The 27,494-nt window shown below is 37.9% G+C and overlaps 1 protein-coding gene across 1 annotated transcript in view; it reads left to right on the forward strand.

Moving 5' to 3' along the window:
* LOC137276748 (uncharacterized) overlaps positions 1-27,494 on the forward strand; it is an 83,827-nt gene that overhangs the window by 52,808 nt on the left and 3,525 nt on the right. The window contains exons 4-22 of the mRNA XM_067808387.1: positions 4,106-4,292; positions 8,310-8,464; positions 8,783-8,861; positions 9,585-9,663; positions 10,332-10,515; positions 10,960-11,090; positions 11,482-11,670; positions 12,256-12,408; positions 12,662-12,807; positions 13,233-13,331; positions 14,003-14,127; positions 14,642-14,942; positions 15,312-15,462; positions 16,739-16,855; positions 20,058-20,186; positions 21,272-21,331; positions 23,172-23,322; positions 25,123-25,240; positions 26,795-26,947. Of these exons, the coding sequence (XP_067664488.1) occupies positions 4,106-4,292; positions 8,310-8,464; positions 8,783-8,861; positions 9,585-9,663; positions 10,332-10,515; positions 10,960-11,090; positions 11,482-11,670; positions 12,256-12,408; positions 12,662-12,807; positions 13,233-13,331; positions 14,003-14,127; positions 14,642-14,942; positions 15,312-15,462; positions 16,739-16,855; positions 20,058-20,186; positions 21,272-21,331; positions 23,172-23,322; positions 25,123-25,240; positions 26,795-26,947 (2,707 nt within the window). The remainder of the gene's footprint in view (positions 1-4,105; positions 4,293-8,309; positions 8,465-8,782; positions 8,862-9,584; positions 9,664-10,331; positions 10,516-10,959; positions 11,091-11,481; positions 11,671-12,255; positions 12,409-12,661; positions 12,808-13,232; positions 13,332-14,002; positions 14,128-14,641; positions 14,943-15,311; positions 15,463-16,738; positions 16,856-20,057; positions 20,187-21,271; positions 21,332-23,171; positions 23,323-25,122; positions 25,241-26,794; positions 26,948-27,494) is intronic.

Genomic DNA, 27,494 nt, shown 5'->3' on the forward strand with positions numbered 1-27,494 from the left:
CAGTTGGAGGAGTACATAAACAAGTATAAGACAAGGCCACCTGATATTAAATTCTGGCCTTATGGACCGTACTGGCCTCAATACTATGATGGTGAAATTCTGGTGACACCTAAACACACCTTTGATTGCCCATTGGAGGATGAACCTCTGGCCAAGCAGGAGACTGAGGAGGAAGTTCCTCGAGATGATTATGATGATGATGATGGTAAGTTGTGAAGAGGCAATTTGTTACCCATGAAAGAACAATACTATCTATCAATAATATAATTTTACACATTCATCATAGAAATTGCTTGCCATAAATGACAAAATTGTTGTCAAAAGACATAAATGTGCTTCTAATTGCGTATTTTCTAAACCTTTCAAATGATTAAAGCATTATCGTAACATCCAAATGATTAAAGAATTATTGTAAATTTCAGAAAAGTTATTGTTGACTTGATCAAAGCAGATACCTGAAATCACTCAAAAACATGCTGAACAGGTTACATGTAACCTTTAAACAGTCAGACCAAACTTAGCAATACAGATGTCAGTTTCAATAGCTACTACCCTTATTCAAGAGGTAAAAGAACGCTTGATTCTTTTAGAATTACTGTACTGAATCTGTCATTATGGATTAGCTAATTTTCTATGAAAGAATTGTGTGTTTTGATTTCTGCATAAATGTTACTGTTTCTTGATGTTACCCATTGTCAGTTTTCGCAAAGCAAAATAATTACATTGGAAAAAAATAGGTTCATTATAAATCTCACCAACTTTGAAAAAGCAACATTATTTAATGTTTCTTTTTAAAATGTAAATATCCGATAATTAGTTTCAGGGTTGAATTTCAAAACTAGCATATTTGTGATCTCAGGTATCTGTTTATATCAAGTCACCAAAATGTTTTCCAAAAGTTATGATGATCCTTAATTCATTTTGATGGTTTAGAAAATATGCCATCACAACCACAAAGGTAAAGTTCTCTGTAACTTTAGATAGTGTTTGCATAATGCATGGTGGACTGCATGCCACCTTTTTTTCATGCAAATGTAACACCTCTGTCTTTTGACAACAATTTTGTCATTTATGACAAGCAATTTTGATGTTGTCTAACTGTAACATATTATTTACATATAGTATTGTTCATATATCAAACTGTAATTTGTGTTTGATTTCAGATTCCTGAAAGATATAAATAAATACATTGTTGCACAATACTTTAATGGGGTAAACTAAAAGGTGAGGAAATTTACAGATTTTAATGGATAACCAATTTTCCTACAGCTCATGGCCGTGTTGTTCTTTTAAACCACCTGAGTATTTGTTCTTGAATTTACATCATCAATAGATAATCATTAAATCTGTGTAATATTATAGCCACAGGTAGGTCCACAATACTCACTTTTTATATCTTATAAAAAGATATTCAGCATCTAAGAAGTTAAGCCAAACAGGCTGGACTCATAATTGGATGACTTGATGTGATAGATGCATGTCATGGTATCCCAGCTCCATGGATTTATGTTCACTCTATCAAACATTGGTTTGTCTGGGCCAAACTCCATTATTTGCACACTGCTTTCATGTGGAGTCTTTGAATGGCATTTAGAGGTGATACACATAAAGACAAGAGTTGTTTTTTTTGTGTTTTTTTTTGCTTTCATATGATTGGCACATAACTGAATGTTACTACTACTAAGCTTTAAATACTAGACTGCAGGCATGACCAACAATGACAATATGCTGAAGTTTGTGTATGTTGAGCCGAGTTTGAAAACAAATAAGTAGACAATGATTCAGTGTGAGATTTCATCCAGGCACAAAGACAAATTCTCCACAATTCAAGCTGGTCACTAGCATGTCTTGTAATGTTTTATTCTAGAATGAGAGGAACTTTTTATATGCCCAGGCACATATTTAAAACAAGAAAATACAGGGACATTGCACATACATGGTTGACTACAAACATTGAACACCCATCACTCACAGACAAGGTTGTGACAGTGCTCAATGGTTGCTATGGCCTTGACATGAATTTGTCATCTTGAAAAACAGAGAAAGTAGGAGGCATTTCTTCAAGTACTTTTCCATCTGTCACTGTCACCAGCCCTGAAGAGTGACATGAAGGGAGACAACTCTTGGCTGTCAAGTGACTGTCAAGTGATATAGATGTGTTTCTGAATTCTAACTATAACCATATGAAACCCTAACCTCACCACTTAGAGAAAGCCGTTGTTTACTGACTGGATTGTTGCCCACAGCAATATGGGTACTAGTCCCATTTCACAGTCAAAATGTTATCTGAGTCCAGTTCAGTCTCTTTACAAAGTAGTATTGAAATGAATTATATGATTTAATGGTTCATAATAGTTATGCCTTTAATATATGGAGAATATTCCTCTTTGATTAATACAAGTAGTTTTGTTCCACGAAGTGACTTTGTGGATTATGAAAGAAATTACTGGTTACTGTTGCACAGTATGTGTTTCCAGTAAGACAATGTGCCACAGAATTGTACTTACATTATTTGTACCCCATGACAAGCTGGAACACTGTAGTTGGGGTAATTCACTGCCATAGTGAAAAACAAAACAGAGTGAGGGAGATGTGCGGTGGGGTAGCTTAGTGGATGAAGTGTTTCCTCATCGTTCTGAAGACCTGGGTTCGGTTCTTGACATGGGTACAATATTTGAAGCCCACTTCTTATGTCCCCCACTGTAATGTAGCTGGAATATTGCTAAAAACGGCATAAAACCATACTCACACTCAAAATGTGGGACGACATGTTTATTGACATGCTGAGAAAAAAAATAATGATTGCTGTAGAAGTATAGAAGGTCTTGTTACCTTGATGAATGAGAGACTACTCTCATTTGAATTTCTTTCTTTCAGTTTCTTAATAATGTGGTTGTTTAAGATGATTAGATGAATTGCTGTGTGCAGTTATTATAGCCAGATGTTTGTTTTGTTTGGTTGTGTGTGCTTACGCCTGTATCAGTTGTGTTTGATAGGTTCCTCTCTGTATTATAAATAAATACATTTGCAATGATAAATGTTGGATGTACCAATATTCATGCAGGTTAGAACTGATCCTTTAACTGCCACTTTTCAACACAGTTGACTGTGTGACTTTTTGGTGTAGTCCAGGTTCAATTATTACCAGTAATTATTGTCAGTGCTAAGGGAAATATTACCCTTGAACATGGTTTTTACTGATCTTTGTAAAATAGCTCAGATATCATTTATGGACTTCAGTCATTTAGAACTCATATATAACAGTCATAGATGATATATTGTGATGATAATAATCCCAATTTACTCACTAAGGCATTAAATAGGTTTCAGACATGAAATATGATATATATTCAATACTTTTTCTAAGAGCTGCCTTTCCTTGTATAACTCAACTGGTACGTTTGGTAGCAGCTCCTCTTTGTATTACATTACATTTTGATAAAGTACCTCTAAGTACAGAGGATTATGTTCCTTTAATAACTGAGGCATTTACCTGGCATTCAATAACAGGTAAGACATTCACTTAACACTGCCAAGGTGGGCTCCAGGGTTCATAAAATTGGGGCACCATTGATATTTACTTTATTGATTGACACTGTGAAGCTTCTCATATCTCAGCACATATGAACATCATCAAATATGAGCAGAAAAAGAAGCAGTGAGAAGCCCTCCCTAGAGTATTATGCTTTTCTTGTCATTCATCAGCTTCTAAAAATGCCAGTCAAACAGACCATTAAGTATGGGCACTGACACTGTGTGGGTCAAAACTATGACAGATTCATTAAATAAATCTGAAAGTTTAAGTGAAACAAGTTCATATGTACCCTTACATCTCACACATTTCAGTCACGCTGTCACAGATCATGAATATCTTTATAATTGACACTAAAATAATTGCCAGTGATATTTCTTGAGGGATAATGAAGTAAAGTAAAGTTAATTTTTGTATTAAATTACATCCAAAATTTGCTCACAGGCTTATGTGAACAAGAGGGTCATCAGCTCACTTTGAAATATCTCACAATCATTGATTTGCTGGATGTTTGGTTTTAAGAAGTATCAATCTCTCAAGGACAGTTTCTTAGGCAGTTTCTTTGTGTTCCAGTGGTCACAAGAACAGCAGAAAACCAGGACACACCCTTCCATGGACGATGGCGTGGGGTGCTGATTGTGTATGACTCTGAACGCAGTCCCAGAGAACACCATGCACAGCCTGTGCCAGAGGGATGCTGTCCCAACTTGCTGTTTGAGTCTCGCTTTGAGAGTGGCAATCTACGCCAAGCCAGGAGAGTGTAAGTATATGATACATCTATTCTCTTCAGACCAAATTAAGGAATACCCACATATGGAAAGATGTGTATTGCAGTAACCAACAGCCATGACACCTTAACTGTCATCATAGAAGCATTGTTGTTTAAAGGTCACATGCAACGTAAAACACAACTTTGCAGATTCTGGTACCTTTCGGTATGCACTTACCGAAACAAATCATTAAAAATGCCAATTCAACCTATAAAGTTGTAAAAAACGCTATGAAAAAAAAGCCCGCGAAATCGGAGTTCAAACGTTTCACTAAATTCCCCCCAGCGCTGGGGGGAAAACTGGTTTCAACTGCTGTGGTTTCAACTGCTGTGCTGCGCTGCGTCCATGACGCATGCGCAGTGAATAGGTTTGCGGAGCATGAAACAGTATGCATGCCCAGCGTCTGAGGTCGTGAGCAGTAGCCTAATCTTGGATGTGTACACAAACAAGTAATTAATCTACTCGTTACATAAAACAACTTGTTGATTGTGGTAAGCAGTCTCTGTCACAGAGAAAGCTCAATGTCTGGTTTATTGACACCTATATGTCTGTCTGCCTGTCTGCTAAAGACAACATGCAATACACAGCTTCAATCATTGACCACGTGCAATTTGAACTTAACACCTATCAGACTATACGACATAAAGAAAATAAGCTGATTTATGACTCGTGCACCCGAGTCCCGTGTCTGCCACATTATGTAATTAGGCACGTGTGATACACATGACGTTTTTATGTCTGTGGGTTGCAAACAAACTACATTCATTTTTTTTCGGATGACTGGATCTGACGGAAACTGGTGCAAACTCTTGTCAGTTTCAAGTCCTGCTTTGTACTTGGACGAATGACAGATTCCAGCCACACAGTAGTTTACTATCTCTACTGACATGATTTTTTATTGGATCGAGCGCAAATTCAGAGAACATGTATTTTCCAAACCCAACATCTCTATATACATTCTTCATGGATAACGACTTCTTTTTGTGTATATGATTTTGTTTGACAACAGTATATGAATCCATACTGAAACGACGCATCAAGTACACAAAAAGAAGTTGTTATCCATAAAGAATCTTACTTTCTTGTGACTGGCTATACTTCTAAAATGCCCATCAAACAGATCATCTTTCTGTACACACAATGAACCCTCAGCATATCAGCAAATGAAACAGCCAATCAGAAGCCGTCGTTACACTTGAATGCATATCCACCTGCTATGACTGGGTTCGGTCTCCCGAGGGCTTCGTTTCGGGGGAAGTAAGCCGAAGTACAAAATATTGCACTTTTGAATCGCGATTGTACGCTTATAATTGTGTTTATTTGTTTTTTTAAAAGCAGCAATGTATATTATATGTCATGAATAAGTGATAAATGTGTTTTAATTATGTTTGATTTTTTGGTTGCATGTGACCTTTAACATTTTTTAGTAGGATATGTATAGTTATTATGCTCAACATAGCTAAATATGTTGGTAGTGGAGGTTTGATGAGTGACCTGGTTGTCTGCTGCAATGTAGTACAGTAAATTGAGTTAGTTCCCTTTGTTTGTGCCAGGATTCCATGACTGAAGGGTCAAATCCAAGATTCACTCTGATCCTTGCTTTGTCAGCACTTTGCTTGCACTCTACTCATGAGTTTTACTTAAACCCTAAACTCATTTACCAGGGTTTTAACTTTGGTTTGTTACACAACAATATTGACAGTATATATTCTGACAAGAAAAGATACCCAAGTATGTGTTCATGGTTGTTTTTTACATGAAAATGTGACAAAAAGCCAGAGTTGTGTTTCTTTTGCTGCTCAGTACATTTTGTTACACATATTTAAGACTGTCTATTCCTCCTTTGATATGCTTGATAATGACTCTTTACTTGTGCATTACTCAGATCCTTGTAGGTATTTCATAGCAAAGTAACCAGCTTGGAGTAAATTATATCTGTATATGCTGTATAGAGATCACCAGATAAATTGCCAGCATTTATTGTTGATCAGTTGACAAAAAATCCAGGAGCCTTGGTATGCTTCAGTAACAACCATTTCATTTCTTGCTCCCTAGTTTTATTAACAGTACACTGAAGTGTAATTGTTACCAGATAAATCCTTTGTCAAATATTGACTTAACCAGTAGACTGGTGAAAACCAAGGTGTCGGTCCAGCACTAGTTTCTGTAGGTAGGCAGTATGTTTGTATGCACTCCGGGTGGGATACGACATGTTATCCCCTCTTGTTGTCAGGTAGGTATTGGTGGAGATACCCCAAGTCACTGTACACTGATTTGTTAGTGTTCGTTTGAATAAAGGTTTGCTTGACTGTAGTTTATGTGGACGTTTTGTTTTGTTAACGTCACATAACAAATGTTTACTGCTTAAAGAGAGGTCGTAGTTAGGTGGTGAAGTTTTTCACTGGCTTGGGCATTGTGAACATTGCGACACTGTAAATGAGCAACGCATAATTTAATGAATTTTAAGAAATGAAGTTGCACCTTTTTATAATAGTCAGCATGTAAATAATACCTGTTTTCTGTGGAACCATTTCTGTTCTGGTATTTTTGCTTGTAAATAGATTTTTATATTTCTGTGATTAAAAATAAACACATTTATTTAGAATATCTTCATTGTATGATATATGAAGGGATTTTATTGTATTCCTCTGCTTGGGATAGCATAGTGGTTAAAGCATTTGCTTGTCATTTGGAACCCAAGTTTCAGTAACATGGGTACAATGTGTGAAACCTATTCCGGCAATTCCAGACCATGAAAATGCTGTAAGATATCGCTAAAGCAACATTAAACATCAGTCCATCTTTTATAGTTTAAAGTATCAGCATTGTTAATGATATTATGGCAGTAACTTTTACACATTTACACACTTATACCAGAAATGAAGACCCAAACTATGCAGTGTATGCTTTTACAACATGTTAGCAGCAACATGTCCTCAGTGTATAAATCCTTAAGGACTGACATTGTTGAATGATAATTGTTCTAAATGGAAATAGCATGACTCTCATAAATGTTGTTATTTCCTACACAGCTTGTGTATGAATTCACCCAAAAGAAATCTGGTTTATTCGTTTTTCTTGTTTAGGCTTTGTCATTTTCATAGTCTAATCATTTACTCCCACCATGACTTGTCTAGAGAGTGATTATGTTCTCACTTTCAATCTGTTGTTAGTAACAGTTGTTCAGGAAGCAACCAATAGATCAGATGCCCCTTATTTGGGGTGTACTGAGTACTTGCTGACAAGACCTTCTTCACAATCAATAAGAATTTTTAGATAAGAGTTCTAGTCACTGATTACAAAAAAATACTCAGGATAGTTTGTTTCTGAATTTTTTTCTTGATGTAAAGGAACCATCAATATTACACAATGTATTATGTTTGTAGTTTGTGTTTGTTAGTATTTATGAACAGGATGTATTGTGATTCTGGAGTCTGTTTGTCAAGCATTATGAACAATCTTCGTCATTAGTGCAGTGGTAAGGCATCTGCATATCATGCTGAAGGCCCTGATTTGATTCCTGGTGGTGGCACCTACTGCTAGGTTTTGTCTGAGGTAGGCACATTTGCACAGTATCCTTAAACAAGATACATAGTTAGATCCACTTTGTCTCAGTTCACCCAGCTGTAAAATGGGTGCTGGCAATGTAAGTGTTTAGTTCACTGTGCCTAACAGGGAGCATAGCTGTTGAAAAAGTATCAGAAGGTCCTATGACTGGTGCACGTAGCCCCGTGAGCAGGTAATGTGCCTGGATGTGAGCACCATATATGCTGACTGATACTGTTACTATTAGCATAGCTTACAAATATGAATAGTTACATATATATGTTTCAGGTATGATTGAAACTGATGAATCATTAAGATATAAAGCATACAACCTTATGGGTGACAATTTCTTGTTTATTGCATAGAGAGATGTTTTGATGTAGATCCTTTCATCATTATCAAACTTAAGTTAAAATATGAACTGATGTATTGTGTTTTCAAAGCCTGATTTTATATTCCAGAGGTCAGTATGAATATGAACTGGTGCTAAAGACTGACCTGTACACAAACCGCCATACTCAATGGTACTACTTCCGGGTCAAGAATGCAGTACCAGGGATCACGTACAAGTTCCGCATTGTCAACTTGCTCAAGAGGGACAGTCTTTATAATTATGGTCAGTGTGTTTTGTGGTCTGCATAGTTGGATGTGAAGAGAAACTTTTGTTGTTTCACTGTTGGGGATTGTGAGTGTCTAGGTTGGGGACTGAATTAGAGTAATTGCATAGAGAAATTGTTATATAAAAAAAGTATTTAAATCTGAAATTAATTTTTAAGATGCTTCTAAATAAGAAGAAACTTTGATGTACACATTCCAATATATTGTTTTGAGATTGTCAACAGAATTAAAAGTTTCAATATCCTTATCATTTAGTTGATGGTATATAATACTGTAATGAACAGGTTTGATGCAAAGTCGGTTTTATTTACACCAGGTATGCGGCCGCTGGGATACTCAGAACAAAATGCTCGAGATAGGAAGACTGGCTGGTACCGTACAGGCCACCACATCAGGTACTGCACTTTTCTTATTGAAGTAATACGTTAGCTGAGAACAGGTGTACACTGGGCATTGGCATGGATTTTAATGTCATCAAAATTGGGTTTTTTTTTTTTTTTTTGGTTTTTTTTTTCAGTCTTGTTTAGTTTTAATCCACTCTTCTATACATACACATAGTTCTGGTAATGAATTGACATATACTGTTGGAAAAAAGTGAAGTGTCAGGGAATTGGTTTGAATTTATATTTGTCTTTCAACGAAAGACAGCCAGAGACAATTTGACAAATTAATTTTTAGTCATTAACTTGATTGTTAAACATGTAGTTTTTGTGAGAAGTACAGATATCTATATTGCCATTGTGTGTTTGAAATCTTACCTTGACCCACTGGGGACCGAGATGTGGGTCGACACCTGCATCAGTTCCGGTTTTCTTCCCGTAGCAGGATGCCATGTTTGTGAAACACAGCTTAAACACTCCCTCACTTTCACCCTTGTTTTTTTATTTAACAATGGTATTTCACAAAAATCTTAATGGGGTGGGTAGCCGAGTGTTTAAATTGTTTGCTCATCAAGGCCCAGGTTTGATTCCCAACTTCGGTAAAATATTTCAGATGGGCCCTGGTTTTGCTTGAATATTGTTAAACATTTCACACTTGATATAAATTTAGCTGATTTTTGGAAGAGATGTATGAACCAGCAGGTATGTGATAGAGTTGAACTTTTTGTGCTGTTTCAGCTACAGTCGCAATGTGACATACCTTCACTGCCCGCTGCTACAGCGCAACATAGCTTACTACTACCTGGAGTGGCAGATGGTAAGATGCATGCTGGGATACTGTTTCTTCCTGTTTTGTAGACTGTAAACATCTGTCTTCAAACAACAGTATGAAACAGTAAGAATAACAACCCAAGCTCAGTAACTTGTATTACGAAGCAGTGAGAATTATGTCCCTTTGATGTGTCAGGATTTGGTTCATGTAGGTTTACATGCTCAGTAACTTGTAATACGAAGCAGTGAGAATTATGTCCCTTTGATGTGTCAGGATTTGGTTGATGTAGGTTTACATCCATGTTTCAATAACCCATGTTTCTGAATTTCTAAAAATAGTAAACTTTCATAACTTGCATGCTTGGGTATTTCATCCCACGTGACCATACATCAATTTAACCTTACTCACTTGCCTTGTCATGCAACTGTTGGTTCCTTACAGTGAGTGAGTGAGTGAGTGAGTGAGTGAGTGAGTGAGTGAGTGAGTGAGTGAGTGAGTGAGTGAGTGAGTGAGTGAGTGAGCGAGCGAGCGAGCAAATTTAGTTTTATGCCACATTCAGCAATATACTGTATGATGGCGGTCTGCATGTCGGTCACTACACTGTCCTGTCCAGGCGGAATACTTACAGATCACCAACAAAGGTCTGAAAAGCAGATATCCCCTTAGGAGAGACACATGGCTAACTTCTATGTTCATTGATAAAACTTTTGCAGGAGTTCCCTCATGCCGAAGACACATACTACTTGGCACACTGCTACCCTTACACATTCACGGACCTGAAGGAGGACCTTGACACGCTGCTCCAGGACCCGGAGCGGGAACAGTTCATGAGGCGGGAGGTGCTGTGTGAGACTCGGGCCGGGAACAGCTGCTTCCTCATCACTGTCACTAACTTTGGTAGGTGTAGAACAACACAGAGGTGCACTGCAGATCTGCATGTCACACACAAAATATTGGCATGAATTTCTCCTTAGTTTACTGTCTTCTAGGGTATTGGGTACAGTTGGATAAACAACAAAACAATCACAGTAATCTTGTAATTACTACAAACACAATGTAGCTGAATATTCCCAAACCAAGCAAAGTCATGGATATAGGACATGTGCCACAAACTATGTGTAGTACCATGACAGTTGCAAATAGAGGGAAAAACATGTCAATCACTCTGTGACAGAAACTGCTTTGAGTGGATTCCTGGTTAATACATTGAACATGTAACTTGGCTTGCTCATGATAAGTATACTGGATCCCGTACAAACAAAAACAGAACCCTTCACATGACTGCAATGTAGATGATGCCTTTGTACCCAAATGTCTGACTCTGGACACTGTTGGTCATAGAGCATACAACACCAGGGGTGAGGAAGAAGGCAGTTGTGGTGTCGGCCCGCGTCCATCCAGGGGAATCCCAGGCCAGCTGGATGATGAAGGGACTACTGGACTTCGTCACGAGCTCCCACCCAGTAGCTGAGGTTAGTCAGACTCAGTCAATAGACAAAATGGTGCATGAAGCCACACATGCCAGTTTTATTATTATTGTTATCCCAAATATTTCTTTACCATGTTATTAATACTGATGAAAATATACAAATGATATATGAACTGTAAATTAAATCTTTTGCTTTTGTTACTATATTGTGGTGCTTCTTCTTGATTGCCACCCTGAAGTTGTGGTGTGACTCTTCTGCCCCAATACATTCATGTTTCTGTAATACTTTGTTATGATTCATGTCTGTAAGTTATGGACTTGTTGTCCTCCCATTCAATTGTCTTTTTATATCTGCCTTACTATTAAAATGTTCATCTCTGAAATTTTGTTCAGCAAAACCTTTGTTGAAGAATGATATTGTGTACATATTCCAGAAACTTCGCAATAGTGTTATCTTCAAAATAGTGCCAATGTTGAACCCTGATGGTGTTATTGTGGGCAATTACCGCTGCTCCCTTGCTGCCCGAGACCTCAACAGGAACTACCGCCATCCCCGGTGTGAGAGTTTCCCCACCATCTGGTATGTCAAGAACATGGTGGACATGCTGATGCAGAGGCATGAGGTCAGTTGCTACACTCTCTACCAACACTCCATTCTACAACAAACATGTTCACAAATAACAACGAACCTGTTCCACAAATACCAGAGTGAACCTGTTTCACAATAACAGAATTATCCTGTTTTCCCAAATAGCACAATGTACCAGTTCTGCAACAACACAATGAACCTATCACACAAGTAATTAGGATCCTTAATGACAATGAACTTGAACACAAATGTGTACATTGTGTGGAGCCCATTTCTGGTGTGATCTGTATGATGTTGCTGGAATATTGCTAAAGGCAGCATAGAACAACATATTCAGTCTCTCATTGTTTCATAGTACTTGAGTTGTCATTTATTGCAGTGCCCTGTGTAGTTCACCTCTCGTCACCCCAAGTCCCTGTATGGAATAACAAGATTGCCATGAAGAGCGTGACAAATGCTATGCTTATTATGTTGTTGATGTTGCACATATTGTAGCTGGAGTTGTAATCGTTATGTCACTTGCAAAATCCTGAATATTAAAAATACATATAGCATTATACTGACTTGAGGTCTTCATGTATTTTTCACAAATTGTGATTATTGGTTTTGTTTCTGACAGGTGCTTTTATACTGTGACCTTCACGGCCACAGTCGCAAACACAATGTGTTCATGTATGGCAATAACACATCCACGGAAGAAGATGTGTCCCAGTATGGTGCTGCTAGGACCTTTATCAATGAACGGCTCTTCCCTTGGCTGATGTCACAAAAGGTATTACAGTTATTAAATGTCTTCATTACTAATGAGAATGTATGACAACCAACACCGCAGTTGAACATCTTTTAAGAAATGACAGAAGTATTGGTTCTCGTCTTCTGCCACCTCCTTCATGGGATACAAGATATACAAAGAATATTATCCATCCTGCAGGGATTGATGATAAGTGAGGAAATTGTGTTAGCATACAATTGGGTAGCATACCTCAGTCTAACCCAGCCAGTAACTGCACTGTTTGTTTCTTCAGTCCCCTGACAAGTTCAGCTACCCATCATGCAAGTTTCATATAAGGAAGTGTAAGGAATCGACAGGTCGCGTGGTGATGTGGAGACAGATGAAGATACAGAACAGCTTCACCTTGGAGGCCACATTCAGCGGAACCATTCTTGACAGGTAGCAGTTGCAGTTGCATAGAAGTACAGTGTGTTTAGATGAAATTTACAGATAGTTGTAGTGCAGTTTGTTGAAATATACGGATGCCCACATAGCCATGTCTGGATTGTCTGGTCCCGATTATGTACAGACCCTTGCAGTATAGCAGGAATATTGCTGGAATATCATTATACATACCACAATATGTTGTCACCATAGCAGTTTGGCATAAACTAACATGGGAAAAGTTTGCCTTTAAGGAAACCCTACGTCATATTAGGATCAAATTATATCTTTTGAAACGGACATGGAAATAATCTTAATAAACAAAATCATTTCCCCAAAATACTCCTCATCTTGATTCATGAGTATAGACAATAATATGGACATGTCAGATTCAGATCCATTGAACATAATCTCATCATGTGCAGTGTTTTGTACTTCAGTGGGCGGAGTCGGCACTTCAACATCAGTGACTTCATGGACATGGGGAAGACCCTGGGGCAGGTGGTGCTGGACTACATGGAGCTGCAGCAGAACAAGGCGTGAGTACTGGCTATCAGTGGCTCATTCATACTGGGCTATCATTGGCGCATTCATACTGGACTATCAGTGGCTCATTTATACAGGGCTGTCATTGGCTTATTTATACTGGGCTATCACTGGCTCATTTATACTGGGCTATCATTGGCTCATTTATTCTGGGCTATCATTGGCTCATTTATACTGGGCTATCATTGGCTTATTTTACCTGGGTTTCCAATGGCTCATTTTATACTAGGCTACCTTTGTACATTGATACTGGGCTACCATTGGTTCATTTGTTGATGGGTGATATTGGTTCATTTACAATGGGGAACTAATTGCTCCTTTTGCATCAGCTTTTTCCATAGGCATATTTTGTTCCATGGTTTCCCATTGGCTCATATTGTACCCAGGTCAACATTCACTTGTTTTGATTTTGGGATACAATTGGATCATTTTGTGCAAAAGCTAGGCTGAATGATTTGCATAGCGGACTCAACCCTTCACAGTTTTGACTCTGTTAGACATAATTAAATCGATTTCTGAATTTCTGTGGTCATGGGATAGGCAATATCCATGCAAAAAAGACAGTGTAAGAGTTTTTTGTAATTCTGAGAGGACAAATATTTTAAAGGGAAGTAATATTTGTATTGATTCTTGTAACTGAGAAAGCAATACTCTTTGTTGGCAGCCGCCAGACAGAGGTTGTCCTTGACCTCACAAGAGTGATTACGCAGGATATTCTGGTGAGTCGAGGGCTCCTTCCACAGGACACCAAGATCCCCAGCTTCACAGACATGGCCATGTTGAGGCAAGGTGAGACCATAAGTCAGTTCAGTAACTGTAGAGATCAGAGTAGACTAGTTACAGGATATTGTTGTATTGACAAATGAAACGGATTCATCTTTAGTGTCTGAAGCTTTGACTTGTCTGCTTGTGTGTACATGAGCGTACTGTGGAGCATGATTTTTTGGTCATGCTTAGTCGTGTCCCCAGTTTCACTTGTTGAAATCTAATTTCTTGTATGTTGTGATAGTTTATCTGGAATACAGGTGACTGCAGTGTCAGACGACACACTATTCCACTTAACTGCTTTGCTTGTCTCCTCTCGATGTTCTGCTTTACTCACTCACCCAGCCATCCACCACTCACTCACTCACTAAAAAAAACCCAACCCTCACTCATCCACATACCCAACTATCTACCTACCACTCACGCTCACACTCACTCACTCACTCACTCACTCACTCACTCACTCACTCACTCACTCACTCACTCACTCACTCACTCACTCACTCACTCACTCACTCACTCACTGATAATATTTCAGATTCCAATCTGTCAGAGGTGGAGGCAGAGATGATCCAGGAGGATGCAGAGAAGTGGACAGGTGTCATTCTATCCCTCGTGGCCAAGGATCGGGAAAAGTCCTCACTGGAGGACAAGCAGGACAAGGGGAAGAAGGAGGACAAGAAGGACCTGAAGGGAGTGAAGCCTGAGAATGGGAAAGAACCAGCATTAACAAGGAAGGAGATTGATCAACTCATTGATAACATGTCTCTCAAAACGATGGATGGCTGTCTGAACATTCTCACAGAGCTCAGTGTTCGAGATGCAATCACAGAATCAGAGTTAGTAGCAAAGTGTGATTTCTGACAAAACAATCACAAAATTGGAAAGAGCCTATTTATTTTCAGTGACATTTCCATTACATATTGATGTTATTCAACAAACTAGCGTGACATTATGATGGAGCTATTGGATATTGAGACTTCTCAGCAATGAGGAAGTTTAGAATAATCTGTAGTATGTCTAGGTTATCTAAATTACTTTTTGAGGATTTTGATTTGGAATTCTTGTAGACTGATGTATCTGGTATCCAAAGCAATTGTTATTAATTGGTTTTGCTGAAGTTCCGTGAGTAGATCTAATTCAGTTTCCATTCATTCCATGCTAATGCTGTTTGCAAAGAGAATTTGATTTAATTGATTGGATTTCAGTTCAAGTGATAGTGACAGTGAATCAGAACCAGAAATGAAAGAATCTAAAACTCGGAAGAAGAAGCGGAAATCTCGAAAACAGCGGGATCGTGACAAGAAAACACCTACCCCAGCTGAAAAGAAAGAGGACTCTCGAATGAAAGTTTTATCTGTAAGTGTGTCTTGTAACCTTAGTTACAACTGTAGTTGATTGGACAATTAAATTTTCACAGATGCCGTATTTGGTTTCTGTTCAGGAGTTGAGAGTGCTGTGAATTTTTTAATATTGTTTATCAATTTTATATTAGTTAAAATACACTGAAAGCTGAGTAAAGAACACCTTCCCACTTCTGGTTTCAGTGTTGCATTGGTTAAACATACTAATACTGAATATATTACTCACCCACTGAAGATATCACTGTTTACAAAGTTATTACACATTGTGGTGCCGTACGTATGACGTCAAAGTGTTTTACAGTTACGACGTCACAATGCTAATACCTCTGTCACGACAGTGTTAGACCTTGCTTGACTAGAAGAAAGCAGAGTGTCACCACACTCATTCATTCTTAGGAAACAAGTACTTTGCTCAGTATTATTTGACTAATGTTGGATGAGTAATAAATAAAATACTAAACTATGTCCCCAGTAACACCACATTTATGAAACTTGTAAATGGTATTGGTATCTAACCCGCTTTCACTCGTTAAACACCAAACCATTCACTCATTTAATAAATGTGGTATTAAATGGGACATAGTTTAATATTCTCTCTATATAACATGTTTGCACTGAAGGTAAATCAGGTCTTGATACTCCAGTGTGTCCCTGCTAGTATGATAAATATAACCTACTGGTTTCATATCATTGCTTTATTTGTAAGTGATGTCAGTCTCTCTCTCAGTAACCTTGCACAGATTTTTTCAACACATAAGCTCATTTCAATTTTATGGGGGTCAAATCAGATTCAAAACAAGACTTTTGATACAGTTTCAGAAGTTCAAACTTTACAGGGCTTGTCCAGAAATCTGGTATGCCTCTTTCCCTAGTCCTCAAAAGTCTGTAGCTTACCCTACTTTAACAAGCCAAGAATATGTATGCGCTTAGTGTTTTATCAGTTTTGATCTATTCAAGTATGTAACAGAATTAAAGCATTGAGAACTTATGGCCTTTGAATGCTGTTAGTTCATGAGGACCACCATCTTCAGATTTGAACTTATCCTCAGCACAGTTTAGTGGTCTGGGACAGCAAACTAGCATGAATTTTGAGGACAAGGTGATACTAAGTTCTGTATGTTATCACAATAAAGTGGAGATGCACTGCACGATCAAGATGGATATATCATGGTAGTAGATAATGATTTGCATCCCTGTCACACCAATTGTGTGCATAATAAATGTTTTGTGTGCACTAACCTGGTGATTGGAAACATGTTTGCTACAAGCAGGCATCACTGCCGGCCCTTGTATGTGTCCCAGAGTCACATCATGGCTCCCACCACCAGCTACCCTCAGGGTCTCTACCTTCCCAGTCACACAGCTCACCTCTGTACAGAACCAGACAGGTAGGTCTCAGGTTGTCCTGGGTGCCCAGACAATAGTGGCCAGACAGGTGGGTGGTTTCAGGTAGCCAGACAGGTATGTGGTTTCAGGTTGTCATGGGTCCCCTGATGATAGTGGCAAGACAGGTAGGTCTCAGGTTGTCATGAGTTCCCCGACAATAGTGACCAGACAGGTGGGTGGTTCCAGGTTGTCTTGGGTGCCCAGACGATAGTGGCGAGACGGGTAGGTGGTTTCAGGTTTTCATTGGTCCCCAGACGATAGTGGCCAGACAGGTAGGTGGTTTCAGGTTGTCATGGGTCCCCAGATGTTAGCTGCCAGACACATACGTCTCAGGTTGTCATGTATTCCCAGGTCTTAGTGGCCAGACAGGTAGGTGGTCTCAAAGAGACAAGAGCAGAGACAGTGTTTTAGCTGGACATCTAGGTATCAGGTTGTCAAGGGTGCTTAGTCTTTTGTGGATGAGTCATATAGGTAGGTATTGTGTCCCCATTTCTTAGTTGAGAGACCAGGCAGAAATGTTCCAGTAGTCACAGGACTGATACAGCTCTTATTATCATAAGTGTGATCTTGTCACCCAGTTGTTAATGGACACACCAGACAGGTAGGTCCTACAACAAAACATGACTGAATAACTGTTTCATGAGCAAACTGACCTTTAGTCAAGCTACTTGAGTGATAACTCTGGCCCATAAACCCACTCATTGTTGTTTGGCAAGACATAGAGTTTACTGGAATATTCAGTTGGTCTTTTTGTGTCTAGTCTCCATAGAGATCATGATCATATATGTGCAAAGGACTTTAATGTTAAAATCTTCTTTATCAATTCCATCATTGGCAGAGGACAGACTTAATTATGTTTCAATTGGCAGTACTCTGTGTGTGTGTGTGTGTGTGGTTATTCAGTCTGCTTTATTTTTCTGTCAGTGTAGATCCTTTTGCTTTTGCTTTCCATTTGCTAGTTTCTCCTGGTACTTTTGGTCGACATATCCGTTTTCATAGTTATGTTTTTCAGTTGTCATTCTCAGGACTGATTCATTTGCTGTTGATATTATGGGGTATCAGTTATATTTGTATTTTCCTCATTTCTTGGTTTGGTTTCCTTTGTTCTTTGTTTCATTTCATGGTGGACAGTTGTATCATCTGTTCCATGCTTCAAGTGTTCTCGATATACAGACAGATACTATTATCATTTTGAAATTTCAGAAATCCAAATCAAAATCTTCAACCCCTGAGAAGAAAACAATCGTGTTAATCCCCAAACAATTTTCAATTCTCCCTGAGAAGACTGTGAGGAGTTATGTCCCATCAAGTCTTCGGTCAGCAATGCCAGGACTGACCTTTGAAGCTTTTCAGATGCTGAAGAACCACAGATGCAGAGAATCATCTGAAGACACTGACTTGTCTTCCGTGATGATCACATCACAATTTCTCAAAATACAGTTAGACGATGGGAAGGTAGTGTTTCACCCATTGAGAAATATACGTCATACAAACAAATCAGCTTCAAGAAGTCAGACAGCCAAGACTGTTTGGCAACATGACAGATCCATGCTAACATGTTCTTACTCTGCCTTGGACACACCAGCAGGTGTACCTACACATCCATCTACCCATGTGTCCACCATGTTGAGAAGGGGATACACAGAACACAGTCTGATTAAAACTGCTTATGAACAGACAATGAGTAAATGCAGGAGTTTCTTTCACTGAGGATCAGTCCTTGAATGGTGTCTGCTGGAAATGCCTTGAAACTCTCTGTGATGTTCCATCATAGTAGTACCATTTATTTAATTGAGGACTTTTATAGAAATATTTGTTTGTGAAACAAATATGACATACTGAAGATGATTGTCTTATCAAAATGATTCCTTAAGTTTATGGCAGACATGATCCATCTTCACACAGCTAGCTGTATTGTGGAAAGACGAGCTGAACAATTCAGATTGAAGATTACACAGCCAGACACCTTGAAACTTTACCAAGGGCCTAAACAGTATGTGTGAGCAAGTCATAGCCGGCATGGTAGAATATTGCATATTGGAAGTTAAGGTTGCTAAGGACCCATCAGCCATGATATGGAAGGAGAAAATAGAAGGACAATATTTCTGGACAGTACAATTCTTATTCCCAGTCACTGAAGTATTCTTCAAATTTCTAAGGAAAATCACACGATGTATAGAGTCAATATTCCAATGATGTAGTTCACTTTTAATTTACATCCCAACTACTAAAAAGTTATCACAATGGTCTTTTACAAGAACAGAAAGAAACGTCAAGAAGAAACAGAGTTCAGATTTGTTCTCCTCCCTCCAAGTAGGAGACGAGTTATTTACATGCTTTCTGGATCCTGAACTGTTGCTACTGTCGAATGTCCTGAAGAAGGTAGTTACTCATAGTGGATGTTGTGTTGATTCCTTTCTAGATCCAGCAGACAGAAATGTATGATCCAGTTTGCTTTAGTACCTTGTGTGTGCAATGAGTATAGTGGTTAGAGTGTACACTGGTTCCCTAGATACAGACAAACAATAGCATGACCTTTGTGTCTCTCCTGAAGGATCCTAGTCATCCAGGCTAGTTCCAGATGTCTACAACCATTATTATGATCAGATTGCAATGTATTCCCTATATACAACAGAAGCAGAACCCAGTTCTGAAGAATCTTTATCTTCGTTCTATAACCATGACACTTCTGTGTGTATGTATATGTAGGAATAAAGATTTTGTTATTTCTCTGGTGAGTCATATGGAGTCTGCATGCTGGTATGGTTATATTCCTTCTATACAGGGCTAGCTATTGATTGCCTCAACTATTAACATGACCTGCATGGCTTCACTCTAACCTTGTGTCTTCCACATGTGTGTCAGTGTACCTTCCTTCCATAATTGATTGTAATTGTTTGGAGTTGAGTCTTTTTATGTTCTTTTTTTGCTGAGATTTGTTTTGTATTCTGGGGAGAAAATTATTTTAAATCATGCATGGGGTTCTCATTGGCTCAGTGCAGTAACTTGAACAGTAATTTTTCTATATGTCTTAAATATATTTGTCATTCAAGAAAACATTTCAAATGGCCAGTCATAAAGCTTTAACATGTGTCACAAATAGAAAAAGTTAATTCAATATAGTTTGTAGAATCTATGTAGAATACATATATGTAGAATCTAAATGAAAGTTTCCAACTTGTGAACCAAAAGTTCTGATTGCAGGCCAATGCTGCCCTGGACAAGTACATGAGAATGGCCACTCGTCCCCACTACATCAGCAAGTATGAGGGGCGCAGTAATGGGGGTGTGCCTTGCTTCACAGAGGAGAGGAGTATTGAGAGACAGGCTAAGGTACACTGAAAACTACCGACTATCTCATTATCACATAGTTATCTGAAATAGAAGTCAAAGAATTTAGCTGTGCCGAGGTACTGTAAGGCAACAAGAAGGAAGAATGAGGACAACTTTTATGGATATACAACTTCTTTATTCTGTATAGGGGATGTTTTGACACAGAATCTAATGTTGTTGCTTGTCATTCGCTTGATGGCAACATTCATCACTATGTTGAAATGTCACCCATGCAGAATAAACATTCAAGTTGTATATCCAGAAAAATTGTCCTCACATCCTCAACTTCTAGAATGCCAATGAAAGAAATGAGTGGGAAGTGATTACTCCAGCTCTGCAGTGATGGTCAAGGAATCTAGGAATATGGTAATCAAAGCTTGACTAACTTTTTTGAGTGGCATTTTTAGAAGTCAGAGAGTCAGATAAGGGCAAACTTTATGGATGAATAAAGAAGAATGGGGGCACAGTGGGCGAGCTTGCTAAAACACCAGGCTAGTGATCCAGCGTTATCCAGCGAGGTTGAGCGAGGAAATGAAATACTAGCACCTTGAGCAAACACTAGTACCATGGATATGTACACAATATAAACATCCATAATAATAATTTATTCAGGTTATGCAATGTTTTGATACAGATTCTTATATACCTGCTTGACATTGATAAAAGTATCTGTATTGATACTTTGCATCACCTGCATAAATAAGTTGTTCATCCATAAAGTTTGTCCGTATAAAACTACACTAGATGATAAAAGTATAGACATTACTGGCAAACTATCGTTCACACAAATGATAGCTGTAAAATCGTTTAGGGTGCTCTTGAGTGAAATGTGGTGAACACAGCACAGAAGCACAAAACTACATTTGTACTACATTTTGAGAGGGTGATAAACAAGCAATTTGTTTGAGTCAGTATTGGTATAAAATAATATGTTAATTTGAACAATGTTTGCTTTTATGAAAAACACACTGTATATTTGTGGATTAGTACAAGATTTTGTTGACTTCATGGTGACCTAATGTGACATTCCTGTTATTTATCACTCATATATGAAACATGATTTGTGTTCATTTGTCACATTCCAGAGAATGGCAGAAATCAAGAAGAAAACAGAAGAAGATAGACAAAAAGATCTCAGTTTCTTTGTGAGTTGGTGGAACTAATAGATTTGTATCTGTAATCAGTCAGTCAGTTGTTGATAACACATTTCTTGTACAATTTCACAATATCCACAAACACAAAAGTGTTACGTTCTTGACAAAATGCCCAGTATGAACTGTGCATGGCTACATCTGTGTTACTGATGATAAATGGTGTCAAAGCATAGCCTTTCCTGCTTAGTTGCATTGTTTACGGTCTCTCATAGTTACTTCATGGGATGGAAAAGTAGTTTTTATAGAATAGCATCTGTGCTTTAATATCATGGCCATAGTTCCTAGACCTTTCTGCCATCTGTTGCCATCTTGGTTCCCCTCCTTACTGGTAATATACCTGCTTGAAAGAAGTGAAAAAGCAATCTACTTCATGGCAGTTAAACTATGGCAACGTACAGCATTAGGTGTTCTTTAACTTTGTTTTGAGTAGTATAGATCATATAACATTGATTAGTACTGATAAGTTGCATTGAGACACAACTGGTTTGGTGTTGTAATCATGGTTGCAGATACACATGTACCATCAAGGTTCAGTCTATGCTGAAAGGACTAGTAAAGTTGTCTGAGGACAATCTCCAGAAAATAAAATACAGTTTATTCAGACATATCTAAACATTAGTTTACATGCATATTGACAGAGGATGTCAGTTTTTGCTCCAACAGTGAGTGAGTAAGTTGTGAAAATGATGTGTTTGAACATCAAAAATGTATGTTTCATAACTTGATGTTTCAAATAATGTAAAGTGTAATAGGCACCATTGAGGTAGGTGGCTCAATGACAGTACAGTTTATGTTGACCAGGTTCAACGTTCTCTGTTATACGCTTTATGTCTTTATCTAAACAACTGGATAACCAAGTGCCTAAAAAATAATCCAGTTAACCATGTATCTAACAACACAACCTGGTCACCGCACTAGATCTGTAATATTTAGCCGTCTCCATTGAGGTAGGTCACCCAGTGGCAGTATGGTTTATGTGAATGACAAGGTCAATGTCCTGAAATGATCTCTGTTATACATTTTGTTTTTTGTATTTTTATGCATCATAACTGAATATTCAGAGACTGAAACCTTTCGTAAACCTTATTTTTAGGTTCTTAGGCAGTAAGTGGCATTTCTGAGTCTTCCCAGAGAACAACAAACACAATTCATATCTCCCAAATTAATACAATTTATTGATCAACAAAAATAGTAAGCCAGACTTAATAAAATGGATCCATACTTTTCACACACACACACACACACACACAAACTCACACCTGAAGAGCCAAAATAAAGAAAGAGTTTTAACAAATAAACTCCTACAAAAAAACACTACTGTATGTCTACATTTTCCCCAAACCAATAATTACTCTCCAAACCTACATTCTATTTAGAAATAAATATTAACTAGGGAAATGAGGAATACCTCTTGGTCAGAATCTCCTGAATCAAATTTTGCACTAAGTTTAAATAATGCTTTTGATGTCCCATTGCATGAAAACATACATGGTAACACGTGAAGACTTAAGGCAATAAGTAGGTGAGAGGAGATTCATGAAGTGTCAGTGATGTGGACACTGAGGAATGATCAGGATATGTCTGTATGCTGAAAGGGGTATTAATGTTAGAGCGTGCCATGGTTTTGTGTGTGCAATTACAATTACAGTTCAAGCACTAGTCCAGTCAGTACAAACAGCCACACAGACAAGTGATGTACCTGGGATATAATCTCAAACCAGTCCTAAATTCAGGAGCAAATCTCTATGCTTTGTTGCTCTCCACCTTTCTCCTATCATCCTTGCTGACCTGCTTGCTAACTATGCTTGCTGACTTTGCTTCCCTCCTGCAGTTTGTAGATGGTAGAAATGCACCAGGGCAGCCTCCGCTTGCCTCCCCTGATGATATTCATCATCGCCTGCAGGTGGCGCTCAACGAAGGAACCTCCAACATCTCACAGGCTCTTGTTGGCTTCAACATCCGAACAGGGTATACTCATGCTGGTAAGTGTATTGCTAGATACCAGCTCATTGTTGCATGTTTCTAACTGAGATTGTTTTCGAGGCATTTAGAAGGTGGCTTCTATCTTTTGTGGAATGTTATAGATAACTCTCTACATATGATTGCACAGTGTCAATTAAACTCATGTGTTAGAGCAGGAATGCTCATCAAAATCATAAAGATGTATATATTTATATATTACTTATATATTTAAAAGACAAGCACTTTCATTCATGGAGTGATCCTTGATTATATACTTCCAGTTGTAGTTAATGACTAGTTATATGAAGGGGTGTTGTAGGTGAGCTTCAGAACCTGGTAGCTTTGGTTCAGCTTGTTGAACAGAATCAAGTAATTGTTGTTTGGAGATTTCCTAAGTCTGATTACTTGGGTCTGAAGAATTTCAGTTGTGTTAAAAAAAAGAAACATACTTTATAGATATTTTTTAATTTGAAATAAAAATTAATTGTAAAATGATTTTATTCTGGCTTGAAAATAAGCATAATGACTGGAAAATGGAATGGTATGGGGCATTTGTAATGTTTGGAAGTATTTTCAATCTTGTCCTATGTTCAGGTTTTTTACAGGGCACATATAAAAACTATCCTACAGATTGATCTAAAATTATCAACATGATAGTTAATATAATTATGACAATACAACATGCTCAGTGATTATTTTCTTCTTTTTTTGTGTTGTATTATGTGGGCAATGGTTCCAGAAATACAAATATTAGTGGTTTAAAATATTTTTGTTAAGGATGTATATATAACTATGTACAACATGCACAACTTCTCCATACAGACACTAAGCCCCCAGTGAATGTGGCATCGTTCTGTGAGTCAACAACATTGTCACTTTTGGTATACTTGGCTAGATAGATTGAAAGTTCACAGCTGGATAGAATTAGTTGTTGCATATAGACGTTTTGTCTATATATACTACTCAAAAGAAGTTAAGATAGCTTTTTCATATGACTCTGATTAATTTGTCTTCCAATGACATATTAACAAAAGTCATATTAAGAATTTGGATATTCTTTAAATTCTTTTGAGACATATACTATTGTTTTGCTTTATAGTACTTTGGTGTGATCTGATGTGGGTTTGACATGAAAAATTAAAATGTTGGTGAATAAGGCAATTAAGTATGTTTGTGTTTTGTGTGTTATAATAAATTATATGCATCTATAAGGAGGCTTTTATGTTCTACATGATGCTTTGTGTTTGCTTGTTAGAAAATAAAGTAGTGCACATTTGTATCTAAGAAAATAATCATCAAATCATTTGATGCTATTTAGAAAAGTTTAAAAATCTGAGGTATCAAACTTGTCTAGTAACTGTATGGAATAGATGTATGTGGCCTGGATTCACATATGTAAACAGATGGTAAACCATACACAGATGTAGTGATCATGGTAATCCATTCAACTCCTACTGCAGGAAAGGTGAGACTGAGTTAATAGTCAAAGAACGTGTGTGTTAATTCATAACTTAAATATGGAATACTATTTCTGTTAAATTATTTCCACCCTACCCTCCTAAGGTACAAACTCCACCAACCAGGTTTGAATTTGTAATTAATAACCCATTCCTATTGTAAGAGGCAACTAACAGGACTGGGTGGTTGGGCGGGCTGATTTGGTTGACACATGTCGTCACAATTGCATAGATTGATGCTCATGCTGTTGATCACTGGAATGTCTGCTCCAGTTATTTACAGACTGCCACTATACAGCTGGAATATTGCTGAGTGCAGCATGAAACTAAAACTGTCTCACTTACTATTATGTCTTTCCGCAGACAACTTCCGAGATCTTTGCCCAGGTGTACACAGCACAAATGGCTTCATCCTTCCTTCCACCTCTCTGACCAATGGCCTCTCAAATGGTCATCTGGTTAATGGAACCAAAGACCTCAGGTAATCTTGCGTGTGCTAACTGGCTTTGCTCACCTTCACATCTGCATTCATTCACTATTTGCACTCCAGATAAAAGAGATTTGCATTCTTGAAATATAATATAACCATACTTACTAAAAGATATATTCCTTGGCATGTGATATATGTTATTATTACTCACCCATTGAAGATACTGCAATGTAATATTTTTATGGCACTATTACACTAGTGTAATACCGCTTGACATATGACAAAATGGTTTAAAGTTGTGATGTCACAATGCTAATGTCGCTGTCACATTTTTACTAGACCTTGTTTGACTCGTGGAAATCTGAGAGTCCTCACACTGTAGGCAATTTAGCTGCAGTTTCTGTCAATTTATGTTAGCTAGTAATAAACAGAATACTAAAGTCACTTCCATGAAATACCATTTTTATTAAACTAATTAAAGAGTTCGTATCAAACTCGCTTTGGCTTGTATGATACCAAATCATGAACTTGTTTAATAAAAATGGTATTGCATGGAAGGTCATTTAGTACCCTCTATTTATATTAACATCTGTCAGCAGGGATGTAAGAAGAAGGGTACAATGCATATAGCTCATTTCTGGTGGTCCTTAACATGATATTGCTGGAATATTGCTGAAAGTGGCATAAAAATGAACTTACTTACTCACTGTTTGAGAAGGTGAGCTACAGGAATGGACTGTTTATTGTGTACCAGCATTAGCCATGTAGTAATTTTTTTTTTGTCCTGTGTATTGTAATATGGGTGTATAGGGTCCATTGTTTACTGCATGTTTATATACCAAGTACTGCATGCTGGATAGAAACTATATCATGATAACAGCTATGTGTCTACAGTTCATATGTATTTAGGGAAGACACATTGGGTGTGGTCATTGGTCACCAAAATGAGTATGAGGAGGTCAGAATGGCCACTGTGTTTGCAACAAGGTGTGATCTGAGTGCTATGGATGGCCTTGTGGTTAAAGTGTTTGCTTGTCATGCTGAAGACCTGGGTTCAATTTCCCATTTGGATACAATGTGTGAAGCCCGTTTCTAGTGTCCCCAGTTGTAATGTCGTTGGCATATTGCTAGTAGGGACATAAAACCATACACACTCACTCCCTGTGACTGCAGTATGTGGGACAGTGAATGTATCCCCACTGTCGACTGATTCGTCAAGGGTTAGAGATACGCAGAGAACTATTCTTAGCTGTAATATTGCTGACTCGGGAATTCTTCTGATCACTCTGTGCATCTAACAAGACAAAGAACAGGCCTCCTGAACAGACCTTGTGAGATAATATCTGAATATATTACTATGTATAACTAGATATTTGTCCGTGTCAAAACCCCTTATGGCCACTTTTTATGTTAATGTAAGTAATATTCAATAGAAGGTGTTTGGATTTGTTCTTTTTGCAATAGTTAATCTATTTAATAATGCAAATTTGTACTTATGGTACCATGAAATAGTATGAAAGGATTCACACAAGGGTATGTTTGAAGGAGCGTTTTAGTTGATACTAGATGGTGACTGGTTGTTGAGACGCTAACCTTCCCTTGTAGCTCCTCCGATGACAGTGACTCGGAAGCAGGCGATGTTGCGACTCCCATTCGTACCTTCCCTGTGTCATCACGCCGCAACCCATACCAGCTTGACCACGTGTCTAACCCCCTCACTTTCCCCCTCCCTCCACCTGTGTTCAGAAAGCCTGTCAGGTACACTGGTGCCTAACTTAAAAGGGGACTTGTCTCTGATCATTTGGCTGTTGAGGCCTTTACATTTTACATAAAACTTTTACAGGGATAGGTCATGAGTTTGGACTAAAGGGAGTTCTGTTTAAATAAATTATGCCGGAGTTTGTCCATTTCTTTAATAAATACATAACATTTGAGTATGATGTCTGAGAGGAGCTAAATATCTGAGACAAGTCCATCTTATTTGTGTGTGTTGTTACCCGTTAATACACTGCCGAGGAAGTAAAGTATCATGTGATACTAGTACACAATGTTGGTGCTACCAAAGACATTTATTAGGTGCCAACTTTTTCAAACTTTCCTGAAGATGAAGACGTGTAAGAGTAATTCACACACCAGCCTATTCAAGCAGAAATTGCCTTTATAAAGTAGATCAATCTAACAGAAATTGACACTAAATATTTTAATAAGTTTCAGTAGTGGTTAATGTAACTGAAATGACCTTGACATTTGATGATGGTGAACTTAAAGAGAGAATGTGCCTATAAAATATAGTGGAAATTGTTTC

The sequence above is a fragment of the Haliotis asinina genome, chromosome 3, assembly GCF_037392515.1.
Source record: "Haliotis asinina isolate JCU_RB_2024 chromosome 3, JCU_Hal_asi_v2, whole genome shotgun sequence".
Lineage (NCBI taxonomy): Eukaryota > Metazoa > Mollusca > Gastropoda > Lepetellida > Haliotidae > Haliotis > Haliotis asinina.